At 40.9% G+C, this 17,491-nt stretch overlaps 1 protein-coding gene across 2 annotated transcripts; it reads left to right on the forward strand.

The window, feature by feature from the left end:
* The first annotated feature begins 5,399 nt into the window (after positions 1-5,399).
* PRICKLE1 (prickle planar cell polarity protein 1) lies at positions 5,400-14,830 on the forward strand. Of its 2 annotated transcripts, XM_031055581.1 has the most exons (8): positions 5,400-5,573; positions 7,830-7,943; positions 8,781-8,918; positions 9,394-9,597; positions 10,097-10,283; positions 10,423-10,736; positions 11,049-11,286; positions 12,583-14,830. In XM_031055581.1, exons 1-8 carry the CDS (start codon positions 5,442-5,444, stop codon positions 13,437-13,439), a joined length of 2,184 nt encoding a protein of 727 aa, XP_030911441.1. In that variant the 5' UTR covers positions 5,400-5,441; the 3' UTR covers positions 13,440-14,830. The 2 variants fall into 2 exon arrangements, with proteins under 2 accessions (XP_030911441.1, XP_005419317.1); XM_005419260.2 differs by having other exon boundaries at positions 10,423-11,286.
* Positions 14,831-17,491: the final 2,661 nt, after the last annotated feature.

Consider the following 17,491-nt stretch of genomic DNA (forward strand, 5'->3'; position numbering starts at 1 on the left):
CCGCGGCTGGGGTGCCGCACCGAGGTAATTTGTGGTGACTTGTGTCCGCTGTCCCTGGCGGCAGCGGCCCCGAGGGACAGCGCGGACGGGAGGGGCCGTAGCTGCGGTGCCTTTGGGCATCCGGCTCCAGAGCGTGGGGACCCGGAACTCTGGGGGTGCCCCTGACCCGCCTTATCGTCTCTGAAACTTGCTCGGGATGGAAAACCTGTCCTTCAGGGATCTCTGCCTGCTGAGGAAGGCACCGTTCCGGCTCCTCCGAGATGGGGGCGTGGGGCTGTCAGGGTATACGGGGCTTGGGCGCAGAATTTTTTTACTTTTCTATTTTTTTACAATTCCTGTCTTGTGACTTATTGAATGCTTTCTTCAAGTGTTTTCTCTGGAAACTTGTCTCAAATGAGGGCTGTGAGCCCTAACAAAGAAGGGTGTTGTTCGACAGCCAACAGGTGATGGGGTGAAACCTGAGTATATGTGTACATTGGAGTAAAGTCTGGCTGCTGTTTAAAATAGAATTTTAAAAATCAATGGGAGACTGTAAAAGGCAAGATTTCCGTCTTTCTAAATCTGTACACCCTCTTAAGGAGAGAAGGGGGGGACCATCCGTGAGAATACCTCTTTCTCGGCTGGAGGTTTGGGTCTTGCCTCACTGCAGCGTGTGCTTCAGTTTCCATCGGCGATGTGCAGAGCCAAGGATAACACGGCCAAATCAGATGTGGGCATGGGGCGATGCTTTGTCACGGGGCTTCCTCCTTTTGCTAAATGCAGGTAGCCTGCCTTTGCAGTACGGCTCGTAAAAAAAAATACCGTGAGAAGGATCGCCTCACTTCCACTTGGAAAAGTGGTCTTGGCGCTAGGATGCTAGAGGGGGAAAGCAGTTAACTCCTCTGTTGCTCCTTGTATACTGGCTAAAAAAAAAAGGAAAACAGTTCTTCTAGGGCCCATCTAGAATGAATGGCTTTTGAATGAACAAGTAGACTGGCTCTATTCCTTCCCGACTGCTCTGGGTAGTTCATTACTCAAAAGGACCCAGCAGCTGTGTGCTGGTGCTGATGCAGATTTTCCTTATCAGTTCTGGATCCGCGTTTCCCACACAGAGAGCTACAGAGCTCACCGTAGGTATGTTATTTGTACTGGAGCTAGGGAATGGGACTTCCTGATCGTGTGCATAACACACACTGGAAATAGGCTTTGAATTATTAATAGTTACTTTATGGTGGTTTATTGTTGTTATATTGTGCCCTTCCTCTTCTAATGTAGTTATCTTGCACCAGAGATTAAATAAGCAGGTGAATGGGCTGACCGTGCTAATCTTGAGTCGTTGAGCCTTCATTGTGAATGGATGCATGTGATATGCATCTTGTATCCCCTATAGCCTTGTTAACAAGCCTTCTAACAAAAAAGTTGTTAAAACAATTTGCCCTGCAGGACAGAGTAAAACAGCAGGGGGTGGGCAAGGAGATGTTTGTCTAACTTTGCTTACAAATCGTGACCTCTTCTATCTGGTCAGGGGGAACATAATCAGTGAGCTGGAAATCCTAGCATGGGGATAACCTTCATATAGGCTTCAGCAACAGCTTTGTTCTAAGTTTGATATCCCAGTATTTTGTGTACCCATAGCTTTGTAATTAGGAGTGTAGTTTGTCTTTGCCTCTAAGGAATTTGTCATATGACTGTTTTAATTCATCAGTGGAAAAAACACAGTAATTGCTTTTCTTTTCAAATCAAATTTAGCTGTGTAACTCAATTATGTTATTCATAGTTGTCAACCTGCCAGTGAAAAACCTCCTTGTAGACTATAAAGCCTTTTTTGAGAGCCAGTATTTGAACAGAGCTGAAACCTCAAAATGTTCCATGGGCTTTAGGAAAGCAAAGCAAAACAACACATCCTTGCTGTGTTTTGTAGGTGTCATGGCAGGAGTAGAAAGACCACCTTTCTAGTCATCCCTTGGAAAGCACTTATTTTTTCAGCTGTTGTTTATATTCATTTGAATCCTCCTTAGGATGTAATCATTTTAAACAGATCACTTTGAAGGATGAGTGAGGCTGGGGGGCAGGGAGGAAGAACCCTTGTAGTTTTAAAATGCAAACCAAATTACACTTGAACAGGAGAGGAAGAAGAACTCCTAAACAAGCAATTGCTAAAATACTTCTTCAGATAGCCTGCTGTTAAGATAGGCTGGATTAGAAATCTTCTTCTCAACAACCTCACAGTATTTATGATGTGGCTCTATTTATATGTGGTGTGTTGTCAATCATTTTATAGCCAGATTCACATTCATCCTGTGGGAGCTTTTTTTTTAAGTGAATTATGTCCTTTGAGCTGTCCTAATCTCGGTTCCTTGAGGTTTGTGGATCTTGCTTTGAACATTTCTAATTACTTTATCTGGGGAGGAGAACCCTGACTGTAAAGTTGCATTTTACATTTGGAGGTAAGATGTATTTTTCTTTTATTCTCTATCAGACAAACTTTCCAACTGCCCTGTGTGACTGGAAACTGGACCTGTGGGTCTGTGGTTTCCTCTTGTTGGAGCTGGTGTGTGTGCTTTCTGAAAGGGATGTGTCAGAGGAGGCCAGGCAGGACCAGTCTGCAGAAAAGCTGCCTTGTCTCTCTCTTACCAGTGCCTTGTCTTTCTTAGGAATTAGGCAACACTCCTACACTTCTGTATCTTTGCTGTGCTTAAGATCCTGACCTTGTGCAGTGCTGCTTTGTTCCTTGTGGGAGTAGTATGTAGCCTTAGTGTTCAAAATACTCAGAAAAGTTAATAAGTCATCATGCATTCAGATTTTGTGTTGTTTTCTTGTCTTTCAAGAGAAGTTGGAGAAGTTAATCTTTCATCTTGTGAAGAGAGGGTTTTGAACAATTAGTATGAAGCAATTACTCAGTTACTTGGTGTGCTTGGAGTGTTGGGTATTGTGAGAACAAGACAGGAGTACACTCTGCTCAAGTGCCCAGTCACTGCCAGAGCTGAACCTGTCTCTGCCTAAATTATGTTTCAAATCTGCTTCCTGTGGGATGTAGTTGAGGTCATGCTGCCTAATGAAATATTGTCAAAGGTGTTTAACCTACTGACTCCTTTTATTCCTGGGATATTGGGCAGGAGTCAGTTCTTGGAAAGGAACCATTTGACCAATACAAGTTCTTGCAATGCCCTAAGAATTGGAAATACCAGCTGAGGTGTCAGTGAGTGGCAAATTATTGCAAACCAGGCATCTGCCCCTTTCTAAAAGGAAATGGTAAAATCTGTTGCTCAGGTCATCTTGGAAGGAATTCAGCTTCTCAATGATATTCCTAGTGACTTTATATATAAGAATTACTTGGATATAGATGATGTGTGACACAAGCTGCCAAACTGAGTATCCCTATCCATCAGCAACAGTGAACACTGTTGCCTTTTCTTTCTAGAGTGATTTCCTAACTGCATCACATTATTCCTCTATCCCTCCTTCCTCACACCCCGGTTTTATTCAAGCAGTAACAAAAACATAGCTGATGCATGACTTTACTTCCACCAGTAAGTGGGAAGAGGAAAGTTCTGTATTCCTTGTCTTATCATTTGTTCTGAGAGCAACTAATTCAAGGGATGTAGTATGTACCAGGAAGCCTATCTTTCTGTTTTACATACATAGGATTGAGCTTTTAGGATTGAGTTTGATTATACTTACCTTCCTTGAGAAAGACTGTAATATGGTGATATTAAGCTCAGAAACTGTTGTGCTAACCTTTAGTTGTTTAACTCGAGTAAGATTTCAGACATGTGCCTGACAGCTCACCAGCTTTCCAGAAATAGCCCATTCTCAGAGGGAAAGTTGGCAGGTTTGCTTGCACCTTCAAATATTAAATTAATCTCCTATTACAGTGCAGCTATGAAGTGTGTTGGCATCTTAGCGGTGCACCAAAAATAGTGGGTATGTTTTTGAAACAAAGTTTTTGAAGTAAAGTTAAACAACTTAGTTTTTTGGAGCACTAGCCCAGTGGAAGAGTTAAGTAATCCCATCTCTTTTTATGGGCTGTGGGAATGTATAGACATATTGAAAATAGGGCTAGATAAGACAATATACTGGATATTATAATTTCTCTGAGTTTATAGCTTTTGGATGCATATGCCCACTTTTTATGGAGCAGGTTTGGGTTTATGTGCTGAGTTAGCAGAACCTGGCACTAACCAGTGCCTCACGGTTGAAGGAGAAACTCCTGTTGAGTAACCAGCAGAATATTTGGGTCAGCAGTCTTAAGTCTTCCACCCATGATGTAGGAGCAACTTATTTTCTGTAAAACAGTGGTGATGAGACTGGAAATGTAACGTAGGACCCACCAGAAGTTTTTAGATTGCTCTTCTCATTAGACCCACCAGCAAGGTTTATGTCAAGGAGATCAAAATTTTCTACAGCTTGGATGTAGCACTCACAAAATTGGATGTGGGTTTAGATGAACAGGTGAGCGAATGTCCTAAAACAGGGAAGGCACAGTTCACACATAATGTGGTACCGTAAGAGCAAGCTTGTCCCTGCCCCAAGAGGTCAGGATATCTGTTGTGTTGGGACAAATCCTCTGTGCTTTTGGTTATCTGTATGTCATTGACATGCCTCATCTGAATTTCCTAAGAACTTTTGCTAGAATTAATACAAGACATGTATCTTGTTAAGCTTTTTACTGTAGACTGCTGCGGATCTTGGTGAGAGCTTTCTTTGCCAGTTGTGACTCAAAACAATCCCACTGATATTAAGCTTTGCAGGCTTCATGAATCAACAAAATCATCTCCCTGTAGGGTTTTAAATTGACAGAACAATCATGATGTATTTTACAGAGACTAATCTGGCATAATTGGATTTCAGATATTTAACAAGACCAACGCCCTTCCGCTCCCATCCAGCCCTACCAAAATTCTCAGAGGAATCCAGCAGATGCTCTGTGCCTGCCTTGTGAACAGCAGGATGCTACTTGCACAACCATCTTTCCCCGATAACTTTTGTAGTTTTTGACAAGTGTTTGTCATGTCTTTTGTTTTACTAGGTTGTAATGACTTCAGGAAGAGCTCGTGTCATTCCTGTTGTTAGTACCTAGTCAATGAGTCTTTCCTAGATTTACCTAAATATATATATCCTGTGATGTGAAACAAGCAGGACTGTAAAAGGTGGCAAGTGTTAATACTGAAATACATTGTGGTTGCCAAAAGTGGTAATCTGTGCCTAGGCTTCTGGGATTTTTTTTCTTCAATAGTTTTATTTTCATAACTTTTTTGAGCACTTTTGAATTGCTTGTAGCAAGTTGTAATGTAGCATCACTAATTTATTGTTCTGGGCAACACAAGGAATACTAAACTGTTATAAGATCATTTACACTGATAATTAGTTGTTCATGTTCAAATATATTAAAGCTCTATTAATCTTTTTCTCCAGATCACTGCTTGATGAGCTGCAGCTGAAATATTTAACACTTCACACTTATGCCATTGGAGATGGAGCCCAAAGCCAATAACCTCATTTTTGGGTGTCAGCGAAGCTCAACCTCTGACGATGACTCTGGCTGTGCCTTGGAGGAATATGCCTGGGTCCCCCCAGGCCTCAGACCAGAGCAGGTACCAACCATGTTTCTGCATTTTAAAAATAAGCCTTGTAAGGACTGTCTGAGGGAGTGATATGCTGCCTCTGTAAGTCTAATTAAATTTCTTATAGTGTATAAAACTTTAATTCATGTAGAACTTTTCACTTCTTTTTTGTTTCCTGTCCAATGGGGCTGTGTGTAGGGAGCTTAAAGTTCTCAGCCCTGAGGAGTTTTATGTTCCAAAAAAGTTCCCAGTCAAGATTTTTCAAAAAGTATATGCTGCAGAGGTATGTATTGCCCAGTAAAAGCAGCATAGAAGTTTGCTTTCTTTTTGAGAGAGGTTATTAGGTTAAATTAAAGCTCATGGTATACCTCATGACATTGTGCTCCCTGGCCAAGTATTTCACTGCACTTGTATGAGTCTTTAAATAATTAGGCATTTGACATCTAGAGTATGGATGGTACGACAGCGCATATAAATGAAAGTGTTCAGTCACTGTGACAGGTAATAATGTATTTTACGCTTGTTTAAATAGTTGTATGGCTGCCATTTGTTCATGCCAGGATTCCTCTTGCATGGTGTCTGGAGCTGACACCTGTGGCTTGGTTGGGCTGTCCTTTCCCCTCTTTTCAGTCCCCTTTTTTCGAGCAACATCACATGGCAAGGGGAATATAAGTGAAAGTATTGATGACCAAGTTGCTCTGGGAGACCAGAATGAACTGCTCATGGTATTCATTCATGGTATTGATGATATTGCAACTGTGCTGAAGCTGTGTGCTCAGTAATATTCAGAACTCAAGACTTCAGTGTTAAGTGGCCAGGGTGGCTTTGCAACATCTGCTAAAGGAGGCAGAGCAATCCTGGCAAGCTTATACAGTCCATAGTTTAAGAAAGTGCAGAAGATGTCTCTTTTTTGCAATGCAGAAATTTTCTTAATAATGAGTAAAGTAACAAGTCAGCAGAGATTGCAAATAACAGGCTATTTTTAGGGCAACTCTTTTTATCACTTACTTAAGCATCTATAAGGATCCTGATGAATCAGACCTTAAGGCAAACAGTGAGCTAACATTCTGCCAGAACAATTAAATGCCCTAAAATATCCTCATAATCCCAGCTAGCCCAAACTCACCAAAGATGGGAGGACTTTAGGACTTTTCCCCCAGAAGGATTACTTATTTTGAGAACAGTGCAATAAACTTGAGAAAAGGGCATAAGCTATTTTTAAAGCTTCACTCTTTGCTGCATGTTATCTTCTCCTGGAGCATCCTGAAATATAGTCAGTAGCAAGTGGGCTTATAGTAGACTTCAGTTGTTTAAATTTTGGTTAAATGAAGAGCAAGTCATGTTTTGTACTACCTGTCTCTCATAATTCTGATTGCTTCCTGACTTAAGTGACTGATTAATGCCTTTTTCTCATCTGTCTTGCACAGTAATAAGCTGTTGACCTGAGCATTATTTAAATCGGTATGGCAAGTAATATTTTTGCCAATAGTCAGCTCTTACAGCCCCAGGCCTCGTGACAAGCTGGAAACTGCATAGGAAAAACAATAAATCTGTAGCTGTTCCACAAAAATATTTTTTGCCATTGGGCTTTGTCATAGTGTTCATTACAGCTTTCCTGTCATAATATTCTTCTGAAAAAAGAAAAAAAAAAGAGTGGAGACTGATACAAAAACATTCATCTCGTGAAAATTTCCTGGTTAATTTGCATCTGATTGAAATGTGGCTGGATCCAGCCTCCTCCCAAGGGAAGGATGTTTCCACCTTCTTACCAAAGCCCACATGGAAGCAATGAAAGCTGATGCTTTGGGTGAACCTGATCAGCAGGAGACTACAAAACAGCTTTTGTCTCAACAATGTGTAAAATGCAGAGAGCAAATTAAATTTGTTTATATAGTGGCTGTTTTCTGGAAAGCTTCGTGCCTTGTGTGGTAAATTGCAGAGGGAAACTTAGAATTTCCATGGAGTTGTTGACCGGCCCTGAAGGGGGTGGGAATAATGAGAACATTAAATGTGCATAATTTATGATACCCCCCTAATTGTCACTGCAAATTGCATTCAAGAAAAGCAATTCAGCAGCTGGGTGCTAGTTTCATCAGAGACTTAAGGTTTGCTGAGCTGGTTCATCTGGGTCTTGTATTTTCAGCACAAACCCTGTCACAGTCTAATGCAGCATGGCCTCTTCTTCCTTAGTAAATGAGACCTGAGATAAAACAGTAGCCAAAGGACACTGGTAGTGCTTGGAGCCTGTGTGTCCCTGGGTCTGAACTCTGCATTTCTCCTGGTCAGGTCCAGCTGTATTTTGCCTGCTTGCCAGAGGAGAAGGTCCCTTATGTTAACAGCCCTGGAGAGAAACACCGGATTAAACAACTTCTCTATCAGCTGCCACCCCACGATAACGAGGTAAATGCAGAATTTAGGATGAACTGTCAGGGCTTGGGTCTCCCTGGCAGCTTTTCCATGGAGAATTACCTGCCTGTGTATTTATTACAGGCCTAAACCATGGTCTGCAGTGGCATCTGAGCTATAAAGCAGCACGGTGTGTACACTGAGTCCATTGTTCAGCTGTCCGCTTGGCTTGTGTGCAGATAAGAGCTGTCTGGAAGGACACTGCCTTTGCTTGTTAGGGAGGCTGGTGTCACTGCAATAAACTTAACACAAGTTGGTTTTATAGTGTTTGCAGCCACCCACCAATTACCAGGAACCTACAAATTCCTGGAATTGCATTGTGGCGCACAAAAAGGATGCTTTGTGGTAGTAAAAGGTTTGCATCTCAGTTATGCAGTGTAATTTGGAGTAGAAGTGGAAATAACAAACAAGCTCTTTGTAAGGAAAGGGGCAGGGGTGTCAGTACTTAAGGTCTTGTGTATACTGCAACACTTAGTCGTGGGCACTTACCATAAATCTAAAGGACAATATTATGGCTGATTTAGGTTCATTCCGTTATTTTAGGTTAGCAGCAGACTTTGGGCTAGCTTCTAAAAATCTTTCTCTTGCCTAAACGACTCCTCAGTTTAGCATGGTGGGATGTTTCCTGTAATGAAAAAAAAATACCTCTCCATATTAATTTTGTGTTATGCCATATTACCTAGTATTAATGGTAGAGAAGGCAAGCAGGAAAAGTTTAATTATAATTGGCAGCATGCCTGATGAATTCCTTGCATATATGCATTTACTTACTCATCTGTTCCGTTAGAAGCTCAGTCTCTAATGTAAGTTCTCCTGTGTTTTCACTGGAAGGTGAGATACTGCCAGTCGCTAAGTGAAGAGGAAAAGAAGGAGCTGCAGATGTTCAGTTCTCAGCGCAAAAAGGAGGCACTGGGACGAGGCACTATTAAACTGCTCTCCAGAGCAGTGATGCATGCTGTTTGTGAGCAGGTAACATACATAGGCTACCTACAGGGCTGAATAATGTCAAACTACAGTATTTCAGTATTAAAATTTAAATTTACCTCTGTCTGTGTCTGAAAACAACAACAACAAAAGATTACTTTTGAAACTGCACGGAAGAAGAAAGAAGGTAGTGCTTGCTTAAGCAACCTTTGATACTACCGGGAATGAACTGAGTCTTTGATATATTTCCTACTCAAAAAAAAACCCTAATGCTAACTCATATTAAAGTAAAAGCAGACATACGCTTTAAAATGTTATTTTGTATAAAATAAACTTATATTCGCAGAAGGTTCATTGAGATGCAGTTCATCTAGACCAAAACTCATAATTTATTTTTTTTCCTTTTGTCAGAATTTTGTAATAAAATTTCATATTGGGTTTTGTGTTTTAACTTAGTTTAAATGCAAGAAGCTAGTAGTTTTGGATGGCAAGTGTGTTCACATTCTGGGTTTGTTCCTAGTGCGGTACAAAAGTCAATGGCGGTGAAGTTGCAGTTTTTGCCTCAAGAGCTGGGCCTGGTGTGTGCTGGCATCCCTCCTGTTTTGTGTGCTTCACATGCAATGAGCTTCTTGTTGACCTTATCTACTTCTACCAAGATGGAAAAATTCACTGTGGCAGACACCACGCTGAGCTTCTCAAACCTCGATGTTCAGCCTGTGATGAGGTACAGAATTCACATTTTACAGCCAAGCTACACTCCTGTGGTTCAGTTCACAAACTGCATCACTTCGGAAATTCCTAACTCCAGATGCAGTCACTTAAGAAGTCAGGACTCTGCTGCATAGATGTGTTTGAAAGCTGAGGGATATTTAATTTCTTGTCAAACTGGAAATACTATAAGCAATAAGATGGTATTTAGAAAGCAAACACCTGTTTGTGTTTAGAATTGAACATTTTCAAATATTACAAAATATTATCCTTATAGAAGCTTCTTTAATGGTTGAGTTCTGGGGTTCCTTTTTTTTTGGCTGTAGAATGTACTGTTTTTCTTTCTTTTTATTTTCGTTGTGGGAGATTGTTGTTTCTATCTTTGTATTCAAAAGGGAGCAAAATAAAAATAAATTTTGTGTGTGAACTGCAGAGTTAGGATATTTTACATGCTCTAACTCCCAAGGTGAGGTTTAGGCCACTTAACTAAAAGTATCGTTTTTATCTCTGAAAAGATAATTTTTGCTGACGAGTGCACAGAAGCTGAAGGTCGCCACTGGCACATGAAACACTTCTGTTGCCTCGAGTGTGAAACAATCCTGGGTGGACAGAGATACATCATGAAGGATGGGCGCCCATTCTGCTGTAACTGTTTCGAATCGCTCTATGCAGAATACTGTGAGACCTGCGGGGAACACATTGGTAAGTGTGTCCTTTTTAAGCATTAAACTTACAAATTAAGGGAAAGCCAATTTATGAAATTATTTCACATTCCAGACGTATGAATTCTGCAAGTAATTTTTTGGAGAGACCCAGAGCATTGCTTTTTCTCTCTTTCCAGGTGTTGACCATGCTCAGATGACCTATGACGGACAGCACTGGCATGCTACAGAAACTTGCTTTTCTTGTGCTCAGTGCAAGACCTCTTTGCTTGGCTGCCCTTTTCTGCCAAAGCAAGGGCAGATTTACTGTTCAAAAACCTGCAGCCTGGGAGAGGACGTTCATGCCTCCGACTCTTCTGATTCTGCATTTCAGTCGGCTCGATCCAGAGATTCCCGGAGGAGCGTCCGCATGGGAAAGAGCAGCCGGTCGGCCGACCAGTGCCGCCAGTCTCTCCTCCTGTCGCCGGCCCTCAATTACAAATTTCCTGGCCTTTCAGACAATGCTGATGATACTCTTTCTCGTAAGCTGGATGATTTGAGTCTTTCAAGGGAAGAGGCAGGCTTTGTTAATGAAGACTTCTGGAAGGGAAGAGTAGAGCAAGACATGCCTGAAGACCCTGAAGAATGGGCTGAACACGAAGACTACATGACCCAACTTCTTCTGAAGTTTGGTGATAAAAGCCTCTTCCAGCAACCCACTGAAGTAGACATTAGATCAAGTGAACACTGGATTTCTGATAGCATGGTCAAGAGCAAGTTGGACTTGAAAAAAAATAATCCAAGCCTAGCAAGTAAGAAGTATCAATCAGACATGTACTGGGCCCAGTCACAAGATGGGTTGGGAGACTCTGCATATGGCAGCCACCCAGGCCCTGCCAGCAGCAGGAAAATCCAGGAGCTAGACATGGAACACGGGGCCTCAGGATACAAACACGACCAAGCACCATGGTATGGAGGTTCACTGGAATGTTTGTCTGATCTGAAACAGCAAGAACAAAGTGTTCGAGACTCAATGGATTCCTTGGCTTTGTCTAACATAACAGGTAATGGGGAAATCAATTAATGGTTTTGATGGAGAGGTCAACAAAAGCATGTGTGTTGGAATATTTTGAAGGAAAATTTTTCATTTTAGTGATTTCTAGAAAGCTTTAGTATCAAGAGGTGCATGTAAAGTAGGCAGCTGCTTTTATCAAGCCCATAATCTTTTACAGGATATGTTTCTGCTACTTAAATCCTGTTAGATTCTTTTTTTCTTTTGAATTCTCTTTTTTTTGCTTTAAGCAATGATGTTAAACAGAATAAGAACAGTCTTCAACTACACATTTATTATATACAAACCACTGCTTTAAGCAAATTACTATTTTTCCATACCATATGTATAAGAAGTTGCATTATATTAAAGATAATATTAAAGATAAAGATGATATTAAAGATAATCTACATATCTACAAACACTTTAGATAACTTCCTGATTTGCTCGTAAAAATATGTAGAAAATCTGAAAGGATGGTAAATTTCTAAGCCTTAGGCAATTAGGTTTGTGAGATTTATTTTTCCCCACTGGCTAAAGGGAAACTGATAACACACTTTTGTGAACCTCCTTGTCAAACGTGACTTTATCCCCCAAAGGGATAGAGTGTGTGCTAACCTGCCCCTCCTATTTCTGTACAAAAAGCCCAAACCTGGCAGTTAAGACCCATTTGAAAAGCTGTCCAGTCATCATCTCCTTTCCTTTCCTCCTGTAAACCAAATTAGTGCAGGTGCTTGTCTAGCTGAGGCCCAACCACAGGCTGGCTGCATTTGCCAAGCAGCAATGAAGGAACTGAGGAGGGGAGCTTGGTTCAGGGGGCACGGAAGGAGGAGGTACTGGAGGTGTTGCACCTGGAACCATCAAGGGGCATGTGACGGTTTTGATGATTTTTTGAGAGTAAGGATCCTTCTTTGCAAGGCAGTAAGCTTGTCTTCCCTGTTGCAACAGCTGGAACATGAATTTGGCAACACTAGAAATGTGACATATTTTAGCCTTAAGAATGGCAAGCAGAATAATTTTAAGTAATCTTTTTTTATTAAAAGGCATACCTGTATGTATGTTTCAAAATTTTCATCCCACTGAACTTCTGTTCTTGATGTCCTCATGACAGCTAATTCTTTGGTCATCAGAGTTAATAGTTAAATGTTTTAAGTCAAAACAAAGCTTATTCTGCTATGAAGGGAGTGGTTTTGGTAATAGTTAAAAAAAAACACTTAGTAACAAGACATGTTTCATATTTTGTTATGATACTTATCTCTTTGGTATTCCTCTCATTTTCTTTTTCCTCCTTTCTCCATTCCCACCACAGGGGCTTCAATGGATGGAGAAGGCAAGCCACGGCCATCTCTCTACTCTTTGCAAACTTTCCCAGAACTGGAGGTGGAGGACTGTGAGAAGATGAGCAACATGGGAACTCTGAATTCTTCAATGCTCCATCGGAGCACTGAGTCCTTGAAGAGCCTGAGCTCAGAGTTGTGTCAGGAAAAAGTGTTGCCAGAGGAAAAGCCAGTGCATGTGCCTGTACTGAGACGATCTAAATCCCAGTCTAGACCACAACAAGTGAAGTTCTCAGATGATGTTATTGATAATGGAAGTTATGAGAATCTTGAAATACGTCAGCCTCCCATGAGTGAAAGGACTCGTAGGCGTGTTTACCATTTCGAAGAGCGTGGAAGTCGGCCTTCTCACCACCGCAGGAGAAGTAGGAAGTCTCGTTCAGATAATGCACTTAATTTGGCCACAGAAAGAAGATGCTCTCCGAGAGAGAGATTTCGTTATTACTTCCCTCAGGATCATGAAAAATTTATTCAGAATAGAAGCTCACGTGAGCTTCGGGCCTATATCCAAAATGCAGAGCTGTACGGACAATATGCCCATACCAGGTCTGACTATGCGCTGCGGAATCAGGTGGTTGATAAGTTCTTTGGATTGTATGGGGAGGAAGATGACTCCTGGTGTTCAACTTCATCCTCATCATCTGATTCTGAAGAGGAAGGATATTTTCTAGGACAGCCAATCCCACAGCCACGGTCATTAAGATATCCATACTATACAGATGATCTTTCTGGTCCAACTACTGCGTTATCCAGTTCTCAGTTTGGACAAAGGACAACCAAATCAAAGAAGAAGAGGGGACACAAAGGAAAAAATTGTATTATATCTTAATTAATTACTTGTATTTCTTAATTGGGAGGACCAGTCAATTCTGTAGCTACAGTTTGAACCACATCTTTTTTATATTAATAATTGTACTTAGGCAAGTTGCTGAAGTTCATAATGCTTTGCCACTGTAAATGATAACCGTGCCAGAGTTTACATTGTAAAAGTAACATTCAGAAATGTCACCATGCCAAATGATCTGCTCAGATACTGCTAGGTCTACATACTGTGTTTCAGCTGTCAAAATACTGCAGTAACACTGCAGTTCTTAATACAGAGGTTTTGTAGACATTTTATTTTATGCTCACTATTCACCTATGTTGAATTATCTGAGAGTGAGGATTTGACAAAGATGAATAAATGAAAATGTCAGTCCTGTGCTGTAGCTATAGACACACAGGGTACTCTTTGACTTCTTCCTCTTGCTGCCAAGAAAAAGGCTCTATACTGTGCCCTTTCTTCATTGATAAAGCTCACTCTTCCTTATTCAAGTTTCCATACAAAAACTGGATTCTTTTTATTTGGGAAAATGCTCCTTAAGAAAGCAAAAATCATAATGTGGGAGCTGAAATGCTTGAAGCCTTGATGTATCCTAAAGCAGCAGTGAATGTTTTGTACATTTAACTTTCATGGTTTTTCCTCTACAATTTTTTGAGAAAGTGTGAGGTGGCTAGTTTTGGTTTGGGGTTTTTTCATGCCTGTTTAAAGGAAGATATTAATTCAGCTTCTGGAACTGGACGTAGCTGCCAATGAGTGGTGATGTTTTTTCTGCCATGCCCCCCACTCCTCAGCAGTGAGAGAGGTACCACTGCTGGAGTCCTTTGCTCAGGCATGTAACCCCATTTAAGTCAATGGATCTACTTACGTAACAAGTATTTTCATATGGGCTTAAAGGATTAGGCTCCAGAATTGTGTCTTTTCACATGCATTATCCAGGTTTTAAAATGTATTAGCTGCAATTCTAAGTAAAAAAAAAGTTGATATTTATAATGTAGTATTTCATAGGCTTAAATGTATTCATAATTTAACAGTGCAAATACTAATGTACATATTGTACAGTTAAAATTTTAAAATCTGAATATTTTTATATCCCTGAATTTGAAGAAGTTTGTTACAATATCAAACTAGATTTGTTAGGGGTTTAACAGCAGTGTTATGGATGAAATATTGCTTGTATTTTAGTCAGGGGGTTTAAGTTGAAAAATGTTCAGTGCAAAACAGCTTAATTTTGTCTACTAGGTATTAAAAGCTCTGTATGCATGGTGGGGCTATGTAAATACTCTCTACAGCCCTCTTAATCTTGCAAGTATTATTTATGGGTCAAGCAAAATGTAAACTATATAAATGTAAAAACCACACAAGCTTGGAATATATCATTACAACCAGTATGCAACTCCTGTGGACGTGGATTTTTTTATTATTGTTCCCCCTCCTTCCCCAAAAATAATTTCTGAAGTTTGCTTACCTAAAGGAAGAGAGATACTGAGTGGTTCTAGAAGGCAAGCTGGAAAAAACTATAAAGTAGGAGGTAATCACAGTAGTTGCCTTGAACTCCAGATATGGAGCAGGAACTATTTAAAGTTATAATAAACTTTTTCCACTGTTTTAAATAAAGGGCAGGAATTTCTTAACAGTGATATCCACTAATTAAGATAGTTCCATTTCACAGGCTTTTTTTTTTCATAAGAAGCATCTATTATTTCATTCATTTCGTTTCTTCAGGTGGGCAGAAAGCCAATGGCTTTAGCATTTTGCTAAGCTTGGCCTTCTTGAGGATAGAGAAGTGTGGAAACAAAAGCAGCTAGATGTAAGGGAGGGAATGAACATGAGCACTGGTTTGGACCAAAGAAAATCGGGCTATTGCTAAGGGTGATCAGACTAGCAGTTAATTGCTTGTCTTTTTCAGGGTAAAATGAGCAGAGGTGGTACTCACCACATAGGTCACTTTCCCAGCACACACAGGTTTTGTGGAGGTGGAAGCTGATCAAAGCCATGCCTGGGTGCCTCGTGGGCTGCTTCCATCTGGCTGCTGCGGGGCTCAGGCAGCTTTCCTAGCAGCCATGTGCCTGCTGGGCTCAAGTATGCTACAGCCACCACACTGGCAGGGCTTACGGGGCTGGAGATGCTGACTTGCTCATAACCTCCCCCGGGATGCTCCAAGGATGATTAGGACCTTCCACTCTCACCTGAGTTTCCAAAAATGGGAAACCAGGATCCTCAGAAACAAAATGCTGTGCCACTACCGCTGTGTCACATGTTGGAGACATGGAGAAATGTCTCCACAAGTAACTCTTCTGATGCCACACCATCTCCTGAGATGCAGCAGATGTACTCTCCCAAACTGTAGTACATTATGGAAAATTACAGTTCTCCTAGATTGTTAACTGCTTCTTAATACTTTCTTTTTTTAAAAAAGTTTAAAGATAACTATACAACTTTATTTTTTTCAGCTTGACATACACAGTATTTTACTATTTTTGACAACTTCTTATGAGAAATAGCTCTAATTGATTCCTCCACCTTGAAGAAAATTATATGGAATATAGTGTCTGTGACCAGCACAAGACTCAGATACAGTCACAAAAGCTCTAAAGTGTGGTTAGTGTTACTGGAAGTATTACCTATATTCCTGGAGGGGATATAGGGAGCATATACCCTGGTAGGCACCTAAGCATGACGCAGCTCCTTACTCACTACCCCCAGTGGGATGGGGGAGAGAAAAATAAGAAAACTCATGGGCTGAGCTGAAGACCATTTAATAGATAAAAACAAACTCCAAACAGAAAACCTGAAGTGATACCAAAAAACCCACTAGCTCAGCACTAGCCAATAAATACCCAGCCTGTCCTTGAACAGCAGCAGCCCTGGCAAACTCCTCGCCCCCATCCATAGTTTTATATGCCAAGCATGATTCCCTATCACCTGTGGTCAGTTGGGATCAGCTGTCCTGGCTGTGTTTCCTCCCAGCATCTTGTGCACTCCCACCCTCCTCACTGGTGGGGTGGGCTGAGAGGCAGAAAAGGCCTTGACTCTGGGTAAGCTTTGCTCAGCAATAGCTAAAACACCCCTGTGTTACCACCACGTTTCCAGGAAAAACCGGAAGCACAGCACCACTGTACCAGCCTTCATGAAGAACATTTAACTCCATCCCAGCCACACCCAGTACAACCTTCCTGACAGTAAAAAATACTAAGGTAAAACTTCATCCTCATCAAAATTGAAAATCTTGCAGACAAGAGGGTGACAAGGATTTGGTCCTTCTCTGATACCTGGCATTACCTCCTTTCATGTCAATAGTAGTTTTGTTGATGATTTTCACCTTTACTGCTCACATTGTCACTCAAAGCTGCCAACTCACCCAAGTGAGGTTACAGAAATAACCACTTCAGTCTCGACAGACAGCACCAAATTTCCAGACTCCTCCAATTTCCACCTACTTTTTAATTTTTTAAGGGTATCTGCAACATTAAGAAGTGCTAGGAGTAATTTCTGTTTTCAGGAGCTCTGAAGGTGACAAATTAAATTCCTCCATCACAGCATGTTTCCTTCCCCCAGTGCTCTTCCTACAGCTTTCCAGAGCCCCATTGAAGCTGACTACTAGAATAGGGACATTTTTTTACATGACGTGAAATTAATCCAAAATACATACTCGTAAAGCAAGCAAGAATAAAAGCCATGTTTCTTCCTTAAGTTAAGTGACTTCCATATTATATTTTACTTACATCAACTGAAAGTGTACATCAAAAAATGTTGAATGCAAACATTCAACACAATGACAGGTATTATATAGAAAATCAGTTACTCATCACTTAGAAATGTGAATTAAACCTTTCACAGAAATAGCACTTACAAAAAAGTCAAAAGACTCCCTCGGTCACAAGTAGAGTTTAATCAATTTAAAAAAAAATCAGATTAAGCAAATTATTAGGCATAGTGAATGGTGTTACCTCAGGCTGGCAGCTGGTCACCAGTGGGATTCCACAGGGCTCAGTTTCAGGGCCAGTGCTCTTGGATGGAGATAGACAAGTCAAATGTCCATTGAGTGAGTTTGCTGATGA

The sequence above is a fragment of the Geospiza fortis genome, unplaced genomic scaffold (genome assembly GCF_000277835.1).
Source record: "Geospiza fortis unplaced genomic scaffold, GeoFor_1.0 scaffold166, whole genome shotgun sequence".
Taxonomy (NCBI): domain Eukaryota; kingdom Metazoa; phylum Chordata; class Aves; order Passeriformes; family Thraupidae; genus Geospiza; species Geospiza fortis.